The 27285-nt window shown below is 46.2% G+C and overlaps 1 protein-coding gene across 1 annotated transcript in view; it reads left to right on the top strand.

The window, feature by feature from the left end:
* The window catches only part of LOC139387833 (protein FAM171A1-like), a 46492-nt gene extending 22695 nt beyond the window's left edge, over positions 1–23797 (top strand). Inside the window, exons 4-9 of the mRNA XM_071134097.1 lie at positions 8776–8934; positions 10913–11089; positions 17220–17336; positions 18813–18927; positions 19832–19943; positions 20248–23797. Of these exons, the coding sequence (XP_070990198.1) occupies positions 8776–8934; positions 10913–11089; positions 17220–17336; positions 18813–18927; positions 19832–19943; positions 20248–21822 (2255 nt within the window). The 3' untranslated portion in view covers positions 21823–23797. The remainder of the gene's footprint in view (positions 1–8775; positions 8935–10912; positions 11090–17219; positions 17337–18812; positions 18928–19831; positions 19944–20247) is intronic.
* The last annotated feature ends 3488 nt before the right edge of the window (positions 23798–27285 follow it).

Raw genomic sequence — 27285 nt, forward strand, 5'->3', positions numbered from 1 at the left:
ATGACTAGAGAGAAACTGTTAACGAATACAGCAGATATCAGAACATTTAAAACCATGACTAGAGAGAGACTGTCAACGAATACAGCAGATATCAGAACATTTAAAACCATGACTAGAGAGAGACTGTCAACGAATACAGCAAAGATATCAGAACATTTAAAACCATGACTAGAGAGAGACTCAACGAATACAGCAGATATCAGAACATTTAAAACCATGACTAGAGAGAAACTGTCAACGAATACAGCAGATATGAGAACATTTAAAACCATGACTAGAGAGAGACTGTCAACGAATACAGCAGATATCAGAACATTTAAAACCATGACTAGAGAGAGACTCAACGAATACAGCAAAGATATCAGAACATTTAAAACCATGACTAGAGAGAGACTGTCAACGAATACAGCAAAGATATCAGAACATTTAAAACCATGACTAGAGAGAGACTGTCAACGAATACAGCAAAGATATCAGAACATTTAAAACCATGACTAGAGAGAGACTGTCAACGAATACAGCAGATATCAGAACATTTAAAACCATGACTAGAGAGAGACTGTCAACGAATACAGCAAAGATATCAGAACATTTAAAACCATGACTAGAGAGAGACTGTCAACGAATACAGCAAAGAGCTGCTGTTTTTATGAGTGACTCCATGTTTAAGTTCTTACTCAGCCCTGTCAACACTTTGTATTCAACACTTTGTATTCAACACTTTTATAAGCCATAAAATGCACTTTCTTCCTATTTCCACTCAGCTCTGCAACAATCAAATTAAATCAAATCAAATTTTATTTGTCACATACACATGGTTAGCAGATGTTAATGCGAGTGTAGCGAAATGCTTGTGCTTCTAGTTCCGACAATGCAGTAATAACCAACAAGTAATCTAACTAACAATTCCAAAACTACTGTCTTGTACACAGTGTGAGGGGATAAAGAATATGTACATAAGGATATATGAATGAGTGATGGTACAGAGCAGCATAGGCAGATACAGTAGATTGTATCGAGTACAGTATATACATATGAGATGAGTATGTAAACAAAGTGGCATAGTTAAAGTGGCTAGTGATACATGTATTACATAAGGATACAGTCGATGATATAGAGTACAGTATATACGTATGCCTATGAGATGAATAATGTAGGGTAAGTAACATTATATAAGGTAGCATTGTTTAAAGTGGCTAGTGATATATTTACATCATTTCCCATCAATTCCCATTATTAAAGTGGCTGGAGTTGAGTCAGTGTCAGTGTGTTGGCAGCAGCCACTCAATGTTAGTGGTGGCTGTTTAACAGTCTGATAGCCTTGAGATAGAAGCTGTTTTTCAGTCTCTCGGTCCCAGCTTTGATGCACCTGTACTGACCTCGCCTTCTGGATGATAGCGGGGTGAACAGGCAGTGGCTTGGGTGGTTGATGTCCTTGATGATCTTTATGGCCTTCCTGTGACATCGGGTGGTGTAGGTGTCCTGGAGGGCAGGTAGTTTGCCCCCGGTGATGCGTTGTGCAGACCTCACTACCCTCTGGAGGGCCTTACGGTTGAGGGCGAAGCAGTTGCCGTACCAGGCGGTGATACAGCCCGCCAGGATGCTCTCGATTGTGCATCTGTAGAAGTTTGTGAGTGCTTTTGGTGACAAGCCGAATTTCTTCAGCCTCCTGAGGTTGAAGAGGCGCTGCTGCGCCTTCTTCACAATGCTGTCTGTGTGAGTGGACCAATTCAGTTTGTCTGTGATGTGTATGCCGAGGAACTTAAAACTTGCTACCCTCTCCACTACTGTTCCATCGATGTGGATAGGGGGGTGTTCCCTCTGCTGTTTCCTGAAGTCCACAATCATCTCCTTAGTTTTGTTGACGTTGAGTGTGAGGTTATTTTCCTGACACCACACTCCGAGGGCCCTCACCTCCTCCCTGTAGGCCGTCTCGTCGTTGTTGGTAATCAAGCCTACCACTGTTGTGTCGTCCGCAAACTTGATGATTGAGTTGGAGGCGTGCGTGGCCACGCAGTCGTGGGTGAACAGGGAGTACAGGAGAGGGCTCAGAACGCACCCTTGTGGGGCCCCAGTGTTGAGGATCAGCGGGGAGGAGATGTTGTTGCCTACCCTCACCACCTGGGGGCGGCCCGTCAGGAAGTCCAGTACCCAGTTGCACAGGGCGGGGTCGAGACCCAGGGTCTCGAGCTTGATGACGAGCTTGGAGGGTACTATGGTGTTGAATGCCGAGCTGTAGTCAATGAACAGGGTGTCAGGTAGGGTGGAGGTGATATGGTCCTTGACTAGTCTCTCAAAGCACTTCATGATGACGGAAGTGAGTGCTACGGGGCGGTAGTCGTTTAGCTCAGTTACCTTAGCTTTCTTGGGAACAGGAACAATGGTGGCCCTCTTGAAGCATGTGGGAACAGCAGACTGGTATAGGGATTGATTGAATATGTCCGTAAACACACCGGCCAGCTGGTCTGCGCATGCTCTGAGGGCGCGGCTGGGGATGCCGTCTGGGCCTGCAGCCTTGCGAGGGTTAACACGTTTAAATGTCTTACTCACCTCGGCTGCAGTGAAGGAGAGACCGCAAGTTTTCGTTGCAGGCCGTGTCAGTGGCACTGTATTGTCCTCAAAGCGGGCAAAAAAGTTATTTAGTCTGCCTGGGAGCAGGACATCCTGGTCTGTGACTGGGCTGGATTTCTTCCTGTAGTCCGTGATTGACTGTAGACCCTGCCACATGCCTCTTGTGTCTGAGCCGTTGAATTGAGATTCTACTTTGTCTCTGTACTGACGCTTAGCTTGTTTGATAGCCTTGCGGAGGGAATAGCTGCACTGTTTGTATTCGGTCATGTTACCAGACACCTTGCCCTGATTAAAAGCAGTGGTTCGCGCTTTCAGTTTCACACGAATGCTGCCATCAATCCACGGTTTCTGGTTAGGGAATGTTTTAATCGTTGCTATGGGAACGACATCTTCAACGCACGTTCTAATGAACTCGCACACCGAATCAGCGTATTCGTCAATGTTGTTGTCTGACGCAATACGAAACATGTCCCAGTCCACGTGATGGAAGCAATCTTGGAGTGTGGAGTCAGCTTGGTCGGACCAGCGTTGGACAGACCTCAGCGTGGGAGCCTCTTGTTTTAGTTTCTGTCTGTAGGCAGGGATCAACAAAATGGAGTCGTGGTCAGCTTTTCCGAAAGGGGGGCGGGGCAGGGCCTTATATGCGTCGCGGAAGTTAGAGTAACAATGATCCAAGGTCTTTCCACCCCTGGTTGCGCAATCGATATGCTGATAAAATTTGGGGAGTCTTGTTTTCAGATTAGCCTTGTTAAAATCCCCAGCTACAATGAATGCAGCCTCCGGATAAATGGTTTCCAGTTTGCAAAGAGTCAAATAAAGTTCATTCAGAGCCAACGATGTGTCTGCTTGGGGGGGGATATATACGGCTGTGATTATAATCGAAGAGAATTCTCTTGGTAGATAATGCGGTCTACATTTGATTGTGAGGAATTCTAAATCAGGTGAACAGAAGGATTTGAGTTCCTGTATGTTTCTTTCATCACACCATGTCACGTTAGTCATAAGGCATACGCCCCCGCCCCTCTTTTTACCAGAAAGATGTTTTTTCCTGTCTGCGCGATGCGTGGAGAAACCTGTTGGCTGCACCGCTTCGGATAGCGTCTCTCCAGTAAGCCACGTTTCCGTGAAGCAAAGAACGTTACAGTCTCTGATGTCCCTCTGGAATACTACCCTTGCTCGGATTTCATCAACCTTGTTGTCAAGAGACTGGACATTGGCAAGAAGAATGCTAGGGAATGGTGCACGATGTGCCCGTCTCCGGAGTCTGACCAGAAGACCGCCTCGTTTCCCTCTTTTTCGGAGTCGTTTTTTTGGGTCGCTGCATGGGATCCACTCCGTTGTCCTGTTTGTAAGGCAGAGCACAGGATCCGCGTCGCGAAAAGCGTATTCTTGGTCGTACTGATGGTGAGTTGACGCTGATCTTATATTCAGTAGTTCTTCTCGACTGTATGTGATGAAACCTAAGATGACCTGGGGTACTAATGTAAGAAAAAACACGTAAAAAAACAAAAAACTGCATAGTTTCCTAGGAACGCGAAGCGAGGCGGCCATCTCTGTCGGCGCCGGAAGGTGCAGCAGTAATGAATGAGTAGGACATTGTATCTACAGGCTTGTTATTATTAGCGGCTTGGGTCTTTTTTAATATCAAGGAATATTTCACTTTCTCTGGTCATGGGAGTAACAACATGAATTTGTGCATGAGGTGGAAATAATGCTCTCTCCCTCTGCGACTTGAGTTTCGCCAACAGCTGGAAGAAGGTGTCCCTTTTTAGTCCGTGTCAGTGGAGGAACAGGAGAGCGGAGGGATGTTGAGAGACTAACCCTCAGTCTGCTGCTCTCTCCCTCTGCTGAGACTGACCCTCAGTCTGCTGCTCTCTCCCTCCGCTGAGACTGACCCTCAGTCTGCTGCTCTCTCCCTTTGCTGAGACTGACCCTCAGTCTGCTGCTCTCTCCCTCTGCTGAGACTGACCCTCAGTCTGCTGCTCTCTCCCTTTGCTGAGACTGACCCTCAGTCTGCTGCTCTCTCCCTCCGCTGAGACTGACCCTCAGTCTGCTGCTCTCTCCCTTTGCTGAGACTGACCCTCAGTCTGCTGCTCTCTCCCTCCGCCGAGACTGACCATCAGATGCAGGCACCATCAGCCCAGTAAAATAAAAAGCTAATTATTTAAATGTCTGCTCACTCAGCTGTGCCTCACAAGTAATACAACAACAGATCTGTTACCGGTGTGATCATATAGCCTCACATGTTTTAATATAGTTTTTTTATGTCCCAAACTACAATGCATTGGCAGGGCAATTCAAGCAAAGCCAGTATGTGGTGATAATGTATTGGGCCTGTAGCTTACTGCACAAACCTCATTGCTACAGTACTGTTTTTAATTGGTTAATGTTTCAAAGAAAAAAAGTTTAGCCTTTTTTATTTTTTTTGAGCGGTAGATCTTGGCTTGCATTTTGGCTCGGAAAGGGATCTTGACTCAGAAAAGGTTGGTGGCCACTGTTCTAGAGTTTTCCTTAACACTATCACAGTTTCCCTTTACTGTGGCAATTGTGATTGAATCAAGGCAATATTTGCCACTTTCAATGCAACATACTGAAACGAAATTTGGTTGTAGGCAGAAGCCAACGGAGTAGGATTCTATTGCATTGACATGAACGACTCAGTCCGTTATCTACACAGACTGCAGCATAACCAATCAGATCTGCAGTAGGCCTATATGCAAAAAGACCATTGCCATTTATGGATCTGTGCCATTTTACTTTGAACTGGACTGTGTTTACAGCATGAGCGGTTGTGAGTAGATGCGCTTGTTTTGAGATCAAAGCGAGAGCTGCATGTAACCACGTGGGCACATTGTGTTCATATCCTTTGCTAGTTCCATTCTTTTACTTTGACATGTGTGTGTATTGTGAAGTGTTAGATACTACTGCACTATTGGAGCTAGGAACACAAGCATTTCGCTACACCTGCAATAACATCTGCTAAACATCTGTACAGTGGGGCAAAAAAGTATTTAGTCAGCCACCAATTGTGCAAGTTCTCCCACTTTAAAAAGATGAGAGAGGCCTGTAATTTTCATCATACTTACACTTCAACTATGACAGACAAAATTAGGAAAAAAAATCCAGAAAATCACATTGTAGGATTTTTTATGAATTTATTAGCAAATTATGGTGGAAAATAAGTATTTGGTCAATAACAAAAGTTTAACTCAATACTTTGTTATATACCCTTTGTTGGCAATGACAGAGGTCAAATGTTTTCTGTAAGTCTTCACAAGGTTTTCACACACTGTTGCTGGTATTTTGGCCCATTCCTCCATGCAGATCTCCTCTAGAGCAGTGATGTTTTGGGGCTGTTGCTGGGCAACACGGACTTTCAACTCCCTCCAAAGATTTTCTATGGGGTTGAGATCTGGAGACTGGCTAGGCCACTCCAGGACCTTGAAATGCTTCTTACGAAGCCACTCCTTCGTTGCCCGGGCGGTGTGTTTGGGATCATTGTCATGCTGAAAGACCCAGCCACGTTTCATCTTCAATGCCCTTGCTGATGGAAGGAGGTTTTCACTCAAAATCTCACGATACATGGCCCCATTCATTCTTTCCTTTACACGGATCAGTCGTCCTGGTCCCTTTGCAGAAAAACAGCCCCAAAGCATGATGTTTCCACCCCCATGCTTCACAGTAGGTATGGTGTTCTTTGGATGCAACTCAGCATTCTTTTTCCTCCAAACACGATGAGTTGAGTTTTTACCAAAAAGTTATATTTTGGTTTCATCTGACCATATGACATTCTCCCAATCTTCTTCTGGATCATCCAAATGCTCTCTAGCAAACTTCAGACGGGCCTGGACATGTACTGGCTTAAGCAGGGGGACACGTCTGGCACTGCAGGATTTGAGTCCCTGGCGGCGTAGTGTGTTATTGATGGTAGGCTTTGTTACTTTGGTCCCAGCTCTCTGCAGGTCATTCACTAGGTCCCCCCCGTGTGGTTCTGGGATTTTTGCTCACCGTTCTTGTGATCATTTTGACCCCACAGGGTGAGATCTTGCGTGGAGCCCCAGATTGAGGGAGATTACCAGTGGTCTTGCATGGCTTCCATTTCCTAATAATTGATCCCACAGTTGATTTCTTCAAACCAAGCTGCTTACCTATTGCAGATTCAGTCTTCCCAGCCTGGTGCAGGTCTACAATTTTGTTTCTGGTGTCCTTTGACAGATCTTTGGTCTTGGCCATAGTGAAGTTTGGAGTGTGACTGTTTGAGGTTGTGGACAGGTGTTTTTTATACTGATAACAAGTTCAAACTGGTGCCATTAATACAGGTAACGAGTGGAGGACAGAGGAGCCTCTTAAAGAAGTTACAGGTCTGTGAGAGACAGAAATCTTGCTTGTTTGTAGGTGACCAAATACTTATTTTCCACCATAATTTGCAAATAAATTCATTAAAAATCCTACATTGTGATTTTCTGGATTTTTTTCCCTCATTTTGTCTGTCATAGTTGAAGTGTACCTATGATGAAGATTACAGGCCTCTCATCTTTTTAAGTGGGAGAACTTGCACAATTGGTGGCTGACTAAATACTTTTTTGCCCCACTGTATGTGACCAATAAAATTGGATTTGTTTTTAGGTAGTGAGCTATTAGCCCAGTTATAGATTGTTTGTAGACAGCCTAAACAAACCTCCGCCTAAACATCAGTGCCACAGATAACTTCCACAAAGCTGTGAACGATCTGAGAAACAAGAAGGGCATTCTATGCCATCAAAAGGAACATACAATTCGACATACCAATGAGGATCTGGCTAAAAATACTTGAATCAGTTATATAATCCATTGAATCCAAACATTCACAAAATGGGACAAACACCAAATTTAGAGACTGCATGCAGAATTCTGTAAAAATATCCTCAGTGTACAACGTAAAACACCAAATAATGCATGCAGAGCAGAATTAGGCCGATACCCGCTAATTATTAAGATCCAGAAAAGATCCGTTAAATTCTACAACCACCTAAAAGGAAGTGATTCCCAAACCTTCCATAACAAAGCCATCACCTACAGAGAGATGAACCTGGAGAAGAGTCCCCTAAGCAAGCTGGTCCTGGGGCTCTGTTCACAAACACAAACAGACCCCACAGAGCCCCACGACAGCAACACAATTAGAACCAACCAAATCACGAGAAAACAAAAAGAGAATTATTTCCAATGTGTCAAATAATTAACCAAAAAAACAGACCAAACTAGAATGCTATTTGGCCCTAAACAGAGAGTACACAGTGGCAGAATACCTCACCACTGTGACTGACCCAAACTTAAGGAAAGCTTTGACTATGTACAGACTCAGTGGGCATTGCCTTGCTATTGAGAAAGGCTGCTGTAGGCAAACCTGGCTCTGAAGAGAAGACAGGCTATGTGCACACTGCCCACAAAATGAGGTGGAAACTGAGCTGCACTTCCTAACCTCCTGCCAAATGCATGACCATATTAGAGAGACATATTTCCCTCAGATTACACAGACCTACAAGGAATTCGAAAAACAAATCAAATTTTCATAAACTCCCATATCTATTGGGTTAAATACCACAGTGTGCCATCACAGCAGCAAAATGTGTGACCTGTTGTCACAAGAAAAGGGCAACCAGTGAAGAACAAACACCATTGTAAATACAACCCATATTTATTTATTTTCCCTTTTGTACTTTAACTATTTGCACATAATGAACTTTTGTGAGTGTAATGTTTACTGTTCATTTTTGTATTGTTTTATTTGACTTTTGTTTATCTATTCCACTTGCTTTAGCAATGTGAACATGTTTCCCATGCCAATACACCCCTTAGAGAGAGGCAGTGAGAGAGAAAGAGGGAGGCAGTAAGAGAGAGGGAGAGAGAGAGGAAGAGAGAGAGTGAGAGAGAGAGGAAGAGGCAGTGAGAGAGAAAGAGGGAGAGGGAGAGGAAGGGTGGCAGAGGGAGATGGAAGGAACTGATTGAGTAAAAGAGAAAAACCATTAGAAAGCTGAGATGTAATAATTAGGAGTAAAAACAGCGATAAGAGAGAGAGGAGAGAAGACCAACATCCATGTGACGTTCATCACACATCTTACAGACATTCATCTGGCGAGCTACAAGGGTTACAGGGGAGATGGACACTAAGGAACACTGGATCTAAGTGTGTGAGTGGTTCCTGACCCCCTCCTCTTTCCTCCCCAGGATCGAGGGGTCAGTCCTGGGTTCAGTTCCAGCGTCGAGCCCTGAGCCTCCCTCCCAACTCGTCCTACAGCAATCTCACTGCCCTGCTGACTGTGGCCAATAACCCCAGCCACATCCAGCACTTCCCCTACCTACAGGGCCTGGGGGGCAACGGAACAGGTACCTCCACTGGGACTGGGACAGACTGGGACCAGACTTAGGTGGAATACACTCTTGGTACCATTCTATTGGTGCCGTTGTATCCGACAAACTAAATAAAGTATTTGACATGTGGATGAGGGGTGGATGGAGTGAAGGGTGGGTGGGGGATGAAGGGTGGGTGGGGGATGAGGGGTGGGTGGGATAGAAGACATGAGGGGCTGGTGGGGAGTGTGTGGTGAAGGGATGGATGAGGGGTAAGTGGGTGGGTGGAGGTGGGTGGGTGGGCGGGTGGGGTCAAGGGAGGGATCAGGGGAGGGTGGGGTGAAGGTGGGAGGGTAGGGTAGGGGTGGGATGTGGTGGAGGGAGGAAAGAGGAGTGGGTGGGGTGAAGGTGGGTGTGGGGAAGTGAGGGGTGGATGTGAATAAACACTACACCTCTCCTCTCACTACACCTCTCCTCTCCCTCTCCCTCTCACTACACCTCTCCCTCTCACTACACCTCTCCTCTCTCCCTCCCTCTCACTACACCTCTCCTCTCTCTCTCACTACACCTCTCTCTCCCTCTCACTACACCTCTCTCTCTCCCTCTCACTACACCTCTCTCTCTCCCTCTCACTACACCTCTCTCTCTCCCTCTCACTACACCTCTCTCTCTCCCTCTCACTACACCTCTCTCTCTCCCTCTCACTACACCTCTCCTCTATCCCATTCACTACACCTCTCCTCTCTCTCTCTCCCTCTCACTACACCTCTCCTCTCTCTCCCTCACTACATACACCTCTCCTCTCTCCCTCTCACTACACCTCTCCTCTCTCTCCCTCACTACATACACCTCTCCTCTCTCTCTCCCTCTCACTACACCTCTCCTCTCTCTCTCCCTCTCTCTCACTACACCTCTCCTCTCTCCCTCTCTCTCACTACACCTCTCCTCTCTCCCTCCCTCTCACTACACCTCTCCTCTCTCTCCCTCTCACTACATACACCTCTCCTCTCTCTCTCTCCCTCTCACTACACCTCTCCTCTCTCTCTCCCTCTCACTACATACACCTCTCTCTCTCCCTCTCACTACATACACCTCTCCTCTCTCTCTCCCTCTCACTACACCTCTCCTCTCTCCCTCCCTCTCACTACACCTCTCCTCTCTCTCTCACTACACCTCTCTCTCCCTCTCACTACACCTCTCTCTCCCTCTCACTACACCTCTCTCTCTCCCTCTCACTACACCTCTCTCTCTCCCTCTCACTACACCTCTCTCTCTCCCTCTCACTACATACACCTCTCCTCTCTCTCCCTCTCTCTCACTACACCTCTCCTCTCTCCCTCTCTCTCACTACACCTCTCCTCTCTCCCTCCCTCTCACTGCACCTCTCCTCTCTCTCCCTCCCTCCCTCTCCTCTCTCCCTCCCTCTCCTCTCTCTCTCCCTCCCTCTCCTCCCTCCCTCCCTCTCCTCTCTCTCTCCCTCCCTCTCCTCCCTCCCTCCCTCTCCTCTCTCTCTCCCTCCCTCTCCTCCCTCCCTCCCTCTCCTCTCTCCCTCCCTCTCCTCTCTCCCTCCCTCTCTCCTCCCTCCCTCCCTCTCTCTCCTCTCTCCCTCCCTCTCTCTCCTCTCTCCCTCCCTCTCCTCTCTCTCTCCCTCCCTCCCTCTCCTCCCTCCCTCTCCTCCCTCCCTCTCCTCCCTCCCTCCCTCTCCTCTCTCCCTCCCTCTCCTCTCTCCCTCTCACTACATACACCTCTACTCTCTCTCCCTCTCCCTCTCTCACTACACCTCTCCTCTCTCTCACTACACCTCTCCTCTCTCTCTCGCTCTCTCTCTCTCTCTCTCACTACACCTCTCCTCTCTCTCTCCCTCTCACTACACCTCTCCTCTCTCTCTCACTACACCTCTCCTCTCTCTCTCCCTCTCACTACACCTCTCCCTCTCATTACACCTCTCCTCTCTCTCCTCTCGCACTCCCTCTCACTACACCTCTCTTTTGGCTCTCCTCTTCTCCTCTAACAGGAAGTGAGCGTAGGTTTGAGCTGACTCCAGTGGCGGCCATCTCTGTCCACCTATTTGCCAGTGAGGGGGTGGAGCTCCAGGTGAACTGCCCAATCAGCATCTCCATCTCTCTACCGGCCAATTGCGGCCTGAAGGAGAACCAACACATCCCAGCCTGGAGGTTTGACCCCAGTCTAGGTGAGTACACACACACACAGCTTTTCAGTTTTTCTGAGCAGGGAGCAGAATTCCTCCCCTCGGAACCTCTAATCAGTAGGGTAAGGTACGTGTTGTGTGTGTCTACCCTTCTGCATCCTTCATCAGTGGGATCTATGTTTCCTGAAAGTTGATGGGATGTGTGTATCTCAGTCAAGCTGGGAAATGGATCACTACATACTTTTTTTTAAATGAACTGGGGGGAAAAACCGTACCAGAGTGCAACACACACACACACACACACACACACACTGTACAGTGAGACGGGAGATTACAGTGTGGCAGAGTTATGAATGGAATAATTGAGAACTTTATAAAAGATTATCTGACATATTATTGGACGTAACGCACCGTATTAAAACACAATACTTCTTGTTCCTGATTACATCCACATCACAAGATTGGTTAGGAAATGTAGCCTAACCTGTTTGGAAAATCCCTCCCTCCCCAGATCACTAGAGGTGTAGTCAGCCGTAGATCATTGACTCAGACAGCAGTGGAGTGATTTAGGAGGGTAGCCAGAGTAGTGCTTGAACCAGTCAAGCTGAGGTACACACACACACACACACACACACACACACACACACACACACACACACACACACACACACACACAGATATACACATAGGTGTAAACAATTACACACAGTACTGTACCGAGCCCAACACAGCCATGTTCTCCTGAGGAGTCAACTCTCTCACTGGGTGACCCTTTACATGATTGTCATTGAAAGCCACTGTTCCCAGGATGCCTTATAGCCAGAGGGTATGTAGCCTTGTGTCAATACACGCACACACACGCACACTGTATGGGATTAATATTTCCCAGAAACAGACACCTTTGGTCCTCTGTGTTTTAGTCCACCGTTTCCCTAGCAACCCCCAAATAACAAACCTAACAGACCTGGAGCTTTAATTGAGTTTCTCCAGTGACCAGTTTGTGTGTGTGTGTGTGTGTGTGTGTGTGCGTGTGCGAGCGAGTGTGTTTGAGATTTCTCCAGAAATATTTCTGCCTGATCATTCTTTCTCCACACAAAGAAGCCAATGTTAGGAGGGACTGTGTTGTTGTCTAGGCTTGCACATGGAGAGGGGATAACACACACCAACTCTCACACACACACACCAACTCTCACACACACACCAACTCTCACAGACGCATACACACACCAACTCTCACACACACACACCAACTCTCACACACACACACACACACACACCAACTCTCACACACACACACACCAACTCTCATACACACACACCAACTCTCACAGATGCATACACACACCAACTCTCTCACACACACACACACACACACACACACACACCAACTCTTTCGCTCACACACACACCAACTCTCACACAGACAAACAGATGCTTGAGCACACACGCAGCAACTCGCGCGCACACACACACAGAATATTGAGCACACAGACACACACAAACTCTCACACACAGACGCTTGAGCACACAGATGCTTGAGCACACACACACCAACTCTCACACAGACACACAGACGCTTGAGCACACACACACACACACACACACCAATTCTCACACAGACACACAGATGCTTGAGCATACAGACCCACACAAACTCTCACACACAGACACAGATGCTTGAGCAAAAGACACACACAGACTTGGTTAAACCTGTTCTGCTAGTTTAACTGACAGCATGCATTTTGTTCTGTGATGTTGTGGAGTACTGAGCTGAATGATGTCACATACTGTTAGAAAGGAGCTGGTTTACCTCTGTGTGTTTATGATGTAAATACCATCCAGTTAATGATGTAACTACCATCCAGACTCAATACATTACAGAGAGGAGTTAATGATGTAACTACCATCCAGACTCAATACAATACAGAGAGGAGTTAATGATGTAATTACCATCCAGACTCAATACATTACAGAGAGGAGATAATGATGTCAATACATTACAGAGAGGAGTTAATGATGTAATTACCATCCAGACTCAATACATTACAGAGAGGAGTTAATGATGTAATTACCCTCCAGACTCAATACATTACAGAGAGGAGTTAATGATGTAACTACCATCCAGACTCAATACAATACAGAGAGGAGTTAATGATGTCAATACATTACAGAGAGGAGTTAATGATGTAACTACCATCCAGACTCAATACATTATAGAGAGGAGTTAATGATGTCAATACATTACAGAGAGGAGTTAATGATGTCAATACATTACAGAGAGGAGTTAATGATGTCAACACATTACAGAGAGGAGTTAATGATGTAATTACCATCCAGACTCAATACATTACAGAGAGGAGTTAATGATGTAATTACCATCCAGACTCAATACATTACAGAGAGGAGTTAATGATGTCAATACATTACAGAGAGGAGTTAATGATGTAATTACCATCCAGACTCAATACATTACAGAGAGGAGTTAATGATGTAATTACCATCCAGACTCAATACATTACAGAGAGGAGTTAATGATGTCAATACATTACAGGGAGGAGTTAATGATGTCAATACATTACAGGGAGGAGTTAATGATGTCAATACATTACAGGGAGGAGTTAATGATGCCAATACATTACAGGGAGGAGTTAATGATGTCAATACATTACAGGGAGGAGTTAATGATGTCAATACATTACAGAGAGGAGTTAATGATGTAATTACCATCCAGACTCAATACATTACAGAGAGGAGTTAATGATGTAATTACCATCCAGACTCAATACATTACAAAGAGGAGTTAATGATGTCAATACATTACAGGGAGGAGTTAATGATGTCAATACATTACAGGGAGGAGTTAATGATGTCAATACATTACAGAGAGGAGTTAATGATGTAATTACCATCCAGACTCAATACATTACAGAGAGGAGTTAATGATGTAACTACCATCCAGACTCAATACAATACAGAGAGGAGTTAATGATGTAATTACCATCCAGACTCAATACATTACAGAGAGGAGATAATGATGTCAATACATTACAGAGAGGAATTAATGATGTAATTACCATCCAGACTCAATACATTACAGAGAGGAGTTAATGATGTAATTACCCTCCAGACTCAATACATTACAGAGAGGAGTTAATGATGTAACTACCATCCAGACTCAATACAATACAGAGAGGAGTTAATGATGTCAATACATTACAGAGAGGAGTTAATGATGTAACTACCATCCAGACTCAATACATTACAGAGAGGAGTTAATGATGTCAATACATTACAGAGAGGAGTTAATGATGTCAATACATTACAGAGAGGAGTTAATGATGTCAACACATTACAGAGAGGAGTTAATGATGTAATTACCATCCAGACTCAATACATTACAGAGAGGAGTTAATGATGTAATTACCATCCAGACTCAATACATTACAGAGAGGAGTTAATGATGTCAATACATTACAGAGAGGAGTTAATGATGTAATTACCATCCAGACTCAATACATTACAGAGAGGAGTTAATGATGTAATTACCATCCAGACTCAATACATTACAGAGAGGAGTTAATGATGTCAATACATTACAGGGAGGAGTTAATGATGTCAATACATTACAGGGAGGAGTTAATGATGTCAATACATTACAGGGAGGAGTTAATGATGCCAATACATTACAGGGAGGAGTTAATGATGTCAATACATTACAGGGAGGAGTTAATGATGTCAATACATTACAGAGAGGAGTTAATGATGTAATTACCATCCAGACTCAATACATTACAGAGAGGAGTTAATGATGTAATTACCATCCAGACTCAATACATTACAAAGAGGAGTTAATGATGTCAATACATTACAGGGAGGAGTTAATGATGTCAATACATTACAGAGAGGAGTTAATGATGTAATTACCATCCAGACTCAATACATTACAGAGAGGAGTTAATGATGTCAATACATTACAGGGAGGAGTTAATGATGTCAATACATTACAGGGAGGAGTTAATGATGCCAATACATTACAGGGAGGAGTTAATGATGTCAATACATTACAGGGAGGAGTTAATGATGTCAATACATTACAGAGAGGAGTTAATGATGTAATTACCATCCAGACTCAATACATTACAGAGAGGAGTTAATGATGTAATTACCATCCAGACTCAATACATTACAAAGAGGAGTTAATGATGTCAATACATTACAGGGAGGAGTTAATGATGTCAATACATTACAGAGAGGAGTTAATGATGTAATTACCATCCAGACTCAATACATTACAGAGAGGAGTTAATGATGTAACTACCATCCAGACTCAATACATTACAGAGAGGAGTTAATGATGTCAATACATTACAGGGAGGAGTTAATGATGTCAATACATTACAGGGAGGAGTTAATGATGCCAATACATTACAGGGAGGAGTTAATGATGTCAATACATTACAGGGAGGAGTTAATGATGTCAATACAATACAGGGAGGAGTTAATGATGTAATTACCATCCAGACTCAATACATTACAGAGAGGAGTTAATGATGCCAATACATTACAGAGAGGAGTTAATGATGTCAATACATTACAGAGAGGAGTTAATGATGTAATTACCATCCAGACTCAATACATTACAGAGAGGAGTTAATGATGTCAATACATTACAGAGAGGAGATAATGATGTAATTACCATCCAGACTCAATACATTACAGAGAGGAGTTAATGATGCCAATACATTACAGAGAGGAGTTAATGATGTCAATACATTACAAAGAGGAGTTAATGATGTAATCACCATCCAGACTCAATACATTACAGAGAGGAGTTAATGATGTCAATACATTACAGAGAGGAGTTAATGATGTCAATACATTACAGAGAGGAGTTAATGATGTAATCACCATCCAGACTCAATACATTACAGAGAGGAGTTAATGATGTCAATACATTACAGAGAGGAGTTAATGATGTCAATACATTACAAAGAGGAGTTAATGATGTAATCACCATCCAGACTCAATACATTACAGAGAGGAGTTAATGATGTCAATACATTACAGAGAGGAGTTAATGATGTCAATACATTACAGAGAGGAGTTAATGATGTAATCACCATCCAGACTCAATACATTACAGAGAGGAGTTAATGATGTCAATACATTACAGAGAGGAGTTAATGATGTCAATACATTACAGAGAGGAGTTAATGATGTCAATACATTACAGGGAGGAGTTAATGATGTCAATACATTACAGGGAGGAGTTAATGATGTCAATACATTACAGAGAGGAGTTAATGATGTCAATACAATACAGGGAGGAGTTAATGATGTAATTACCATCCAGACTCAGTACATTACAGAGAGGAGTTAATGATGTAACTACCATCCAGTTCACATCTGAACAGAGTTCATGATGACGTTCCTACAAATTCTCACAAAGGACTTGTACTAATGTAAAGGTGACCAGTATTGACTCTGTGTGCATGCTTGCGTGTGTTTGTGTGTGTGTACATATGTGTGTGTGTGATGCCTTACGGCCAGAGGATACAATACACTGATGTAAAAGGTCATCCAGTGAGAGTTGACTCCTCAAGAGGACAGGGCTGTGCTGGGTTGGGCTTTCTGTGCTTAGCTGTGCTTGGTCCATGGGGATCGATGACGACTGTGTGTGTGAGGGAGGCGAAGCGCTTCATAAAGATGCTGAGTCACAGGCATTTCTCTCCTTCTCTTGTTTCTCTCTCCCCCTCCCTGTACATTAGTTCTTCCCTTCTAATTGGGTTGCATCAGATCATCTATAATAGACAGAGAATCCCCTGCAGAGACCACTACTGCACTGTCATAGCCCCTCTCATACACAGATCTTGGATCAGCCTACATACCACAAATCCTTATCATACCAATGGTGACAAATAAAAACTGACATTAGATCGTTGTCCAGGCCGTGTTACATCATCTTACACAATGACTGTGTCTGGCTATGTTATGATGATTCTAGCTCATATGGCTCCTGGCCAGTGTGAGTTATGACTGTGTCACTGTGAGTCTGCTGCCTCCCAGTGGTTGGCTGGAGAACTGCAGCAGCACAGTGACTAGGCCAAAAGCTTTACACTGATTTACTGTGGTTGAAGAGTATATCTCTAACTCTCTCTGTGTTTGTTTGTAGGGGCCTGGTTGAAGAGCAGTCTGGGCTATGTCCAGATGGAGGGAGACCAGCTCAGCCTAACCTACATCGCCCCTCAGCTGGGATACTGGGTGGCTGCCATGTCCCCACTAGACACAGGTACCAACACACACCATGTCCCCACTAGACACAGGTACCAACACACACCATGTCCCCACTAGACACAGGTACCAACACACACCATGTCCCCACTAGACACAGGTACCAACACACACCACGTCCCCACTAGACACAGGTACCAGCATACACCACGTCCCCACTAGACACAGGTACCAACACACACCATGTCCCCACTAGACACAGGTACCAACACACACCATGTCCCCACTAGACACAGGTACCAACACACACCACGTCCCCACTAGACACAGGTACCAACACACACCATGTCCCCACTAGACACAGGTACCAACACACACCACGTCCCCACTAGACACAGGTACCAACACACACCACGTCCCCACTAGACACAGGTACCAACACACACCATGTCCCCACTAGACACAGGTACCAACACACACCATGTCCCCACTAGACACAGGTACCAGCATACACCACGTCCCCACTAGACACAGGTACCAACACACACCATGTCCCCACTAGACACAGGTACCAACACACACCATGTCCCCATTAGACACAGGTACCAACACACACCATGTCCCCACTAGACACAGGTACCAACACACACCATGTCCCCACTAGACACAGGTACCAACACACACCACGTCCCCACTAGACACAGGTACCAACACACACCATGTCCCCACTAGACACAGGTACCAGCATACACCACGTCCCCACTAGACACAGGTACCAACACACACCACGTCCCCACTAGACACAGGTACCAACACACACCATGTCCCCACTAGACACAGGTACCAGCATACACCACGTCCCCACTAGACACAGGTACCAACACACACCATGTCCCCACTAGACACAGGTACCAACACACACCATGTCCCCATTAGACACAGGTACCAACACACACCATGTCCCCACTAGACACAGGTACCAACACACACCATGTCCCCACTAGACACAGGTACCAACACACACCATGTCCCCACTAGACACAGGTACCAACACACACCATGTCCCCACTAGACACAGGTACCAACACACACCATGTCCCCACTAGACACAGGTACCAACACACACCTTTTCCCCACTAGACACAGGTACCAACACACACCATGTCCCCATTAGACACAGGTACCAACACACACCATGTCCCCACTAGACACAGGTACCAACACACACCATGTCCCCACTAGACACAGGTACCAACACACACCATGTCCCCACTAGACACAGGTACCAGCATACACCACGTCCCCACTAGACACAGGTACCAACACACACCACGTCCCCACTAGACATAGGTACCAACACACACCACGTCCCCACTAGACACAGGTACCAACACACACCATGTCCCCACTAGACACAGGTACCAACACACACCATGTCCCCACTAGACACAGGTACCAACACACACATTTAAAACAGGTAAAACTTCCTCTGTGAACCTTTAAAAAAAACATAAGAATGTGTCTGTTTCTGCAGGTCCGGTGGTGGCAAAGGACATCAGTACGTACCACACAGTCTTCCTATTGGCCATACTGGGAGGCATGGCTGTCATCCTCCTCTGCCTGCTCTGTCTACTACTGTACTACTGCAGGTCTGTCTGGATCAATGGACTTCCCTGCTGACTGTCATAAGTGTCTTGTGCGTGAGTGAAGCAGTCTTGAGTTTCAACAGGACTGTCTTCTCTTTCCTCCCCCCTTCTCTCTCTCCGTCTCCCCGTTTCTCTCTCTTTCCCTGTCGCTCCCTCACTATCTCCCTGTCTCTCCCTCACTATCTTCCTGTCGCTCCCTCACTATCTCCCTGTCTCTCCCTCACTATCTCCCTGTCTCTCCCTCACTATCTCCCTGTCTCTCCCTCACTATCTCCCTGTCTCTCCCTCACTATCTCCCTGTCTCTCCCTCACTATCTCCCTGTCTCTCCCTCACTATCTCCCTGTCGCTCCCTCACTATCTCCCTGTCGCTCCCTCACTATCTCCCTGTCGCTCCCTCACTATCTCCCTGTCTCTCCCTCACTATCTCCCTGTCGCTCCCTCACTATCTCCCTGTCGCTCCCTCACTATCTCCCTGTCGCTCCCTCACTATCTCCCTGTCGCTCCCTCACTATCTCCCTGTCGCTCCCTCACTATCTCCCTGTCTCTCCCTCACTATCTCCCTGTCGCTCCCTCACTATCTCCCTGTCTCTCCCTCACTATCTCCCTGTCGCTCCCTCACTATCTCCCTGTCTCTCCCTCACTATCTCCCTGTCTCTCCCTCACTATCTCCTTGTCTCTCCCTCACTATCTCCCTGTCTCTCCCTCACTATCTCCCTGTCTCTCCCTCACTATCTCCCTGTCTCTCCCTCACTATCTCCCTGTCTCTCCCTCACTATCTCCCTGTCTCTCCCTCACTATCTCCCCGTTTCTCTCTCTCTCCCTGTCTCTCCCTCACTATCTCCCTGTCTCTCCCTCACTATCTCCCTGTCTCTCCCTCACTGTCTCCCTGTCTCTGTCTCTTTCCAGGCGTGGTTGTGTGAAGCCTCGTCTGTCCCAGCGGAAGCTGACTCTGTCGTCTGGTCTGGAGGGCAGTAAGAGAGACCAGTCCACCTCCATGTCCCACCTCATAAGCAGCGAGGTCAGTCAACATCCAGGCCAGGGACCACTGGTCTCTTCATACTAACATGCTTTCTCCCTTTGCCACTGCACTTTGGAACTGCACTTTGGAACTGCACTTTGGAACTGCACTTTGGAACTGCCACTGCACTTTCTATTGTTATAATCACAGCTAATATTCTGTTGAGTTTTTTCACTTTTGTGTTAGTGTGTATTGATGGTTTTGTTCCCTGTGTGTTCTGTGTATTCTGTTTGAAGAGCATGTTAGATAATGGCATAGCGCTACTGTCTGTGAAACTGACACTAAAACCTTATCACATCTCTAGGTTCATTTGGAGCTGGTCTCTACGACAGCAGAACCCGACATGACCACGCCCATGCTCAAACCCTCCTCCTGCGATCGCCATGACCTGGTCTCCCATGGCAACCACAGTCGCATGTCTCTAGGAAACCACAGCCGAAGTCGTCATGGCTCGTCGCTAGGCAACCTGACGCCGCGCAGCAGAGATTACCGTCAGTCTGTGGAGACGTTCCCGTTTAAGTCAGCCCTCTCCGCCGGGACGGATGCCGACTACCGCCAATCATACACCTCCATCTGCTCATCCATCAATCAGCTCCCAGATAGACTTTCCTCTTCAAATCAGGTGCAGGCGTCAGCAAGTCAATTGAGTGGTGTTGGGGAGGGCGGGACTAGTGTGCGTGAGGCTACCTCGCCCTGCTCCCCACCTGTCTCCCCTATCAGAGGGGAGGGGTGTGAGCGCAGACCCCCAGACTACCTCCTGTCCCGGTCTGTGGACCACCTGGGCTCCCTGCCCCTCTCCCTCCCCAGGCCGGGCCAGCTGCTGTGTTGTGGCTCCGTGGACCTGCTGAGTGGAGGAGACGGTTATCCCAGGAGGATCCGGCCCACCCTGGTGATCCCAGCCCACTACATGCGCCTGCCGGGAGAGCACCCGCTGTGTGGCCAGGCCCTGTTCTTACAGACTGACCAGCAGAGTGACCTGGAGACCATCCAGGCTGAGCTCAACGCCTCACACTCCCAGCAGCCCCTGGGGCAAACACACGCCGATTATGCTATTGCCTCAGCCAACCAGGGACAAGGAGAGGGGCAAGGGGAGTGGAGCAGCCTATCAGAGTCCCTGTCTATCCCGTCAGCACTTGGGGAGTCAGGGATTATGCAAATGAACGGCGAGGACACGCTATTGGCTGAGAGGAAATTGATGGAACTGCGGGGAGGGAAGCCCCTCACACACCCGCGCGCCTGGTTCGTCTCATTGGACGGTCGGTCTAACGCCATCAGACACTCTTACATAGACTTGCAGCGGGCTGGGCAAGCCAAGGGGAATCCAGGTGGAGGAGGTAGTCATGGTAACAACAGTGGTGGTGGTAGACATGTCAACGGAAACGATGCAAGTCTGGACTCCGGGGTGGACCTGAATGAGCCCAGAGCAGGGCGGAGGGGGAGGGAGGTAGAGAGGAAGGTAGGAGAGAGGGAAAGAGAGAAAGACAGAGAGAGGGGGAGGACAAAGAGCGGCCCTCCTGCCATGGCCTACACCCAGCTGGTATATGTGGATGACCTGGAGGGGGAGACTCCTGAGTGTAACCCCCAGGACAGCCCTTTAGGTCCAGGGTTGCAGAACACACAGGGACATCAACAAGTAGAGCAGGAGGACAGAGGAGAGGGGATGATACAGGAAGAGGCTCCTTCACCCCTCTCCTCCCCCTCCTCCTCCTCTCCACCCCCACTCACAGAGACCGAGGGCGTGGTCTTCAGGACTGAGCATGACCAACCGGCCCTATTGTCTGTTGCCCCTGATGACCACGGAGAGGAGGAGGAGGAGAAGAAGAGCCCCTGGCAGAAGAGGGAGGAGCGCCCGCTATTGGCAGTCTTTAACCTCAAATAACCTCTGACCCTTGAACTATAACTTTACTTCCCCTCCCACGACTCCACCCCAGAGTGACATGAAGAAGGATTGGCCAGCTATAGATCCAGATCATTCAGGAAGTACATCTGTACTGGGAGCTAAATGGAACTGTCAGTGAATGGAAACGATTGGAACAGTTGGAACTCCATACATTCTAATGTCTAATCCTTCCTGTGTATCATCATAGCCCCACACTACATGGACAGGCCACTGACTAGACATGCCATAGAGACTTTGTCTGAGTGATACAGATGAACTCCTGAACTAAAAACAAACTTAACAACGTCAGAGAACATGTAATGCACAACTGCTATGCCTTTAGTAAATGAGCTGTGTCAGCAAAAAGGGGCTGTAGAATAAAGCAAAAGCAATATGGCGGATGTCTACTGGCAGGTCTAGGTAGAAGGAGTAGTAGTGTTTTCAGATCAGTAACTAGGACAGGATATACATACAGCAGGAAAGGAAGCTACTCTAATGTATAATGCTGCACAGATCTACGATCAGTTTTCCCACCACAGGTCTTAATCTGGGCGGCAGGTAGCCTAGCAGTTAGAGCGGTGGGCCAGTAACGCAAAGATCGCTGGTTCGAATACCCAAGCCAAGACGGTGAAAAATCTGTCGATGTGCCCTTGAGCAAGGCACTTAAACCTGATTTGCTCCAGGGGCGCCGTACTACTATGGCTGCATCTATCCAATGTATGTGACACTAAAACATATTTTTTTAGGTTTCAATTTTCCAACATTAGGGTACCTTAGATTAGTGTGTGTGTAACTTCAGTTTCCCATCCACACGACTGGTGAATCAGATAATGGGATACAGCCCCCTCTGTTGGTGACTGTTGATATTGCAGCACTCTACCAGTGAGGTTTTAAATGAAGGTTTTGTGTGTTGAACCACTGACTTCGGCATACTTTGCTCTGAACGGCTGGCTATGCATCACTTTTATACAGTTGCTTGAGATGCCTTGTTTTGTAATTTTAAGTACTCTGTGATTTTAGTTGCCAAACTATTTTACTCAAATACGTTTATGCTATTTTCTACTCAGATATGTTTTATCGTTTTTTTTCCCCTTACTGTAAGTACAGAGTTTTAACAGACACACACCCAAGCCTTTTCTCTGAAACCAAACTGCATCCTGACGTTTGGAAACCACTATAATCGACTTCCTCGTTTTCCAAGTGCCTTTGAACAAGTTGACTCGTACACATTAGTTCAGCTAGCTATGTATTTCTCCTCTCCCCTGTTGAGCTCTAACCCTCCACTACCTCATCCCTCTCTCCTCTCCTCCCTCTGTACCTGGCAGACCATGCAGCAACCCCCCCTCTCCTCTCCTCCCTTTGTCCCTGGCAGACAGCATGCAGCAACCCCCTCTCTCCTCTCCTCCCTTTGTCCCTGGCAGACAGCATGCAGCAACCCCCTCTCTCCTCTCCTCCCTTTGTCCCTGGCAGACAGCATGCAGCAACCCCCTCTCTCCTCTCCTCCCTCTGTCCCTGGCAGACAGCATGCAGCATCCCCCTCTCTCCTCTCCTCAGTCACAAAGGGAGGATGCTGTGTGGCCATAGCTAGATTGTTTATTGACTTTTGCATCTGCCTCTGTGTGCCAGTGTGTGGGCCCGTCTTTGTCTGTAGTCATGTCTTTCTGCACAAGCATGTGCCTGAGTGTTCATATCTGTGCGTGCAGACAATATACTGTGTGTGTGTGTGTGTGACAGCATATGACATCTGAGGCATTACAGTGTATATAGTTCTCTCCTCTACATGTTGACATGTGAGCTAGTGTTGTGAATGACCCCTCATCCCCTCTCGCTCTCTCTCTCTCGCGCTGTACTCCATCACCATAGTAACCACTCTGGGAGAGTACTGTATGTTACTGTTCCATCCATTCTGAATGTCTTAACCGGTTGCCTGTATTATAATTTACGCTTATTATTCTGAATAAAGAGACAAACTGGACTTCTGCATCTTCTGTGTATTGTTTAGCACTAGTCTAGAGACTATAGAGCAAGTTTGTGGGTGTAGTAGAGTAAGTAGAACATCATTGAGTCATGCTCTGTAGATCAACGTCAAATGTGTGCAAGCTTCAGGGTTAGACTGTATCCAGATGCATGGTTCACGTTAATGTATCTGATAACTAAAGCAGTAGTCATGGCTACATGTTCTACATTACTGAACCACACCGAATTATGGTAAAGCTTTTCATTCCCTTATGGTTGACTATTCGCTTCCATTAGGCTTGTCAGATTTCATGCTCCTTTTGACGGACCTGTATATAGACAGGAAATCAATCAACATCTTGCTGACTGGGAGAACCTGACTCCCCCCTCTAGGCTTTACCCGTTGGCAGTTACTAACGGAGGAGCATATCAACCCTCCATCGGGCGGCAGGGTAGCCTAGTGGTTAGAGCGTTGGACTAGTTCAAACCCCCGAGCTGACAAGGTACAAATCTGTCATTCTGCCCCTGAACAGGCAGTTAACCCACTGTTCCATTGAAAATAAGAATTTGTTCTTAACTGACTTGCCTGGTTAAATAAAGGTAAAATAAAAATAATAATGGCCAGAGCTCAACCGTTTCCCCCTCATTTCAGAAGCTGACAGACGCGCTCCATAGTGTGGCAATGTTGATGTTATTTAAAAAATATATATGATGGAAACGTTTGATCTATGCTATAGTCAAAAGTTTGGACACACCTACTCATTCAAGGGTTTTTCTTTATTTTTACTATTTTCTACATTGTAGAATAATAGTGAAGATGTCAAAACACATGGAATCATGTAGTAACCAAAAAAAATGTAAACAAATAAAAAATATTTTATATTTGATTGACAGCTTTGCACACTCTTGGCATTCTTGGCATTCTCTCAACCAGCTTCATGAGGTAGTCACCTGGAATGCATTTCCATTAACATGTGTGTCTTGTTAAACGGTAGGGGTGGTATACAGAAGATAGTCCTATTTGGTAAAAGACCAAGTCCATATTATGGCAAGAACAGATGAAATAAGCAGAAAGAAACAACTGTCCATTATTTTAAGACATGAAGGTCAGTCACTCTGGAACATTTCAGTCGTAAAAGCCATCAAGTGCTATGATGAAACTAGCTCTTATAAGGACTGCCACAGGAAAGGAAGACCCAGAGTTACCTCTGCTGCAGAGGATAAGTTCCTTAAGAGTTAACTGCACCTCAGATTGCAGCCCAAATAAATGCTTCACAGAGTTCAAGTAACAGACACATCGCAACATCAATTGTTCAGAGGAGACTGCGTGAGTCAGGCCATCCTGGTCCAATTGCTGCAAAGAAACCACTACTAAAGGACACCAATAAGAAGAGACTTGCTTGGGCCAAGAAACGCGAGCAATGGACATTAGATTGGTGGAAATTTGTCCTTTGGTCTGATGAGTCCAAATTTGAGATTTTTGGTTCCAACTGCCATGTCTTTGTGAGACACAGAGTAGGTGAACGGATGATCTCCATGTGTGGTTCCCACCGTGAAGTTGGGAGGAGATGGTGCTTTGATGATGACACTGTCTGTGATTTATTTAGATTTCAAGGCACACTTAACCAGCATGGCTACCACACCATTCTGCAGCGATACGCCATCCCATCTGGGTTGCGCTTAGTGAAGTGAAACTATCATTTGTTTTTCAACAGGACAATGACCCAAAACACACTTCCAGGCTGTGTAAGGGCTATTTGACCAAAGAGAGTGATGGAGTGCTGTATCAGATGACCTGGCCTCCACAATCACCCAACCTCAACCCAATTGAGATTGTTTGGGAAGAGTTGGACTGTAGAGTGAAGGAAAAGCAGCCAACAAGTGCTCAGCATATCAAATCAAATGTATTTATATAGCCCTTCTTACATCAGCTGATATCTCAAAGTGCTGTACAGAAACCCAGCCTAAAATCCCAAACAGCAAGCAATGCTGGTGTAGAAGCACGGTGGCTAGGAAAAACTCCCTAGAAAGGCCAAAATCTAGGAAGAAACCTAGAGAGAAACCAGGCTATGAGGGGTGGCCAGTCCTCTTCTGGCTGTGCCGGGTGGAGATTATAACAGAACATGGCCAAGATGTTCAAATGTTCATAGATGACCAGCATGGTCAAATAATAATAATCACAGTAGTTGTCGAGGGTGCAACAAGTCAGCACCTCAGGAGTAAATGTCAGTTGGCTTTTCATAGCCCATCATTAAAAGCATCTCTACCGCTCCTGCTGTCTCTAGAGAGTTGAAAACAGCAGGTCTGTAACAGGTAGCACGTCCAGTGAACAGGTCAGTGTTCCATAGCCGCAGGCAGAACAGTTGAAACTGGAGCAGCAGCACGGCCAGGTGGACTGGGGACAGCAAGGAGGAGTCATGCCAGGTAGTCCTGAGGCATGGTCCTAGGGCTCAGGTCCTCCGAGAGAGAGAAAGAAAGAGAGAATTAGAGAGAGTTTACTTAAATTCACACAGGACACTGGATAAGACAGGAGAAGTACTCCAGATATAACAGACTGACCCTAGCCCCCCGACACAAACTACTTCAGCATAAATACTGGAGGCTGAGACAGGTAAATCCTTCAAGACTGTTGTAAAAGCATTCCTCATGAAGCTGGTTGAGTGAATGCCAAGAATGTGCAAAGCTGTCATCAAGGCAACGGGTGGCTACTTTGAAGAATCTCAAATATAAAGTATATTTTTATTTGTTTAAAAAAAAATTGGCCAACTACAGAATTCCATGTGATATTTCAAGTTATGTCTTCACTAATATTCTACAATATAGAAAATAGTAAAAATAAAGAAAAACCCTTGAATGAGTAGATGTCCAAAATGTTGATTGGTATGTACAAAAGTTTTTGAACACCTATTCAAGTTAGTGGATTCGGCAATTTCAGCCACACCCGTTGCTGACAGGTGTATAAAATCGAGCACACAGCCATGCAATCTCCATAAACAAACATTGGCAGTAGAATGGCCTTACTGAAGAGCTCAGTGACTTTCAACATGGCACTGTCGTAGGATGCCACCTTTCCAACAAGTCAGTTTGTCAAATTGCTGCCTTGCTAGAGCTGCCCCGGTCAACTCTTAAGTGCTGTTATTGTGAAGTGTAAACATCTAGGAGCAACAACGGCCACACAAGCTCACAGGACTGGATTTCTGAAGCGTGTCTTTCCTTGGTTGCAACACTCACTACCAAGTTCCAAACTGCCTCTGCAAGCAACGTCAGCACAAGAACTGTTCGTCCGGAGCTGGGTTTCCATATCCGGGCAGCCGCATACAAGCCTAAGATCACCATGCGCAATGCCAAGCGTCGGCTAGAGTGGTGTAAAGCTCGCCGCCATTGGACTCTGGAGCAGTGGAAACGTGCTCTCTGGAGTGATGAATTACGCTTCACCATCTTGCAGTCCGACAGACGAATCTGGGTTTTGCAGATGCCAGGAGAAGAACGCTACCTGCCCGAATGCTT

This window comes from Oncorhynchus clarkii, chromosome 3, assembly GCF_045791955.1.
Source record: "Oncorhynchus clarkii lewisi isolate Uvic-CL-2024 chromosome 3, UVic_Ocla_1.0, whole genome shotgun sequence".
Lineage (NCBI taxonomy): Eukaryota > Metazoa > Chordata > Actinopteri > Salmoniformes > Salmonidae > Oncorhynchus > Oncorhynchus clarkii.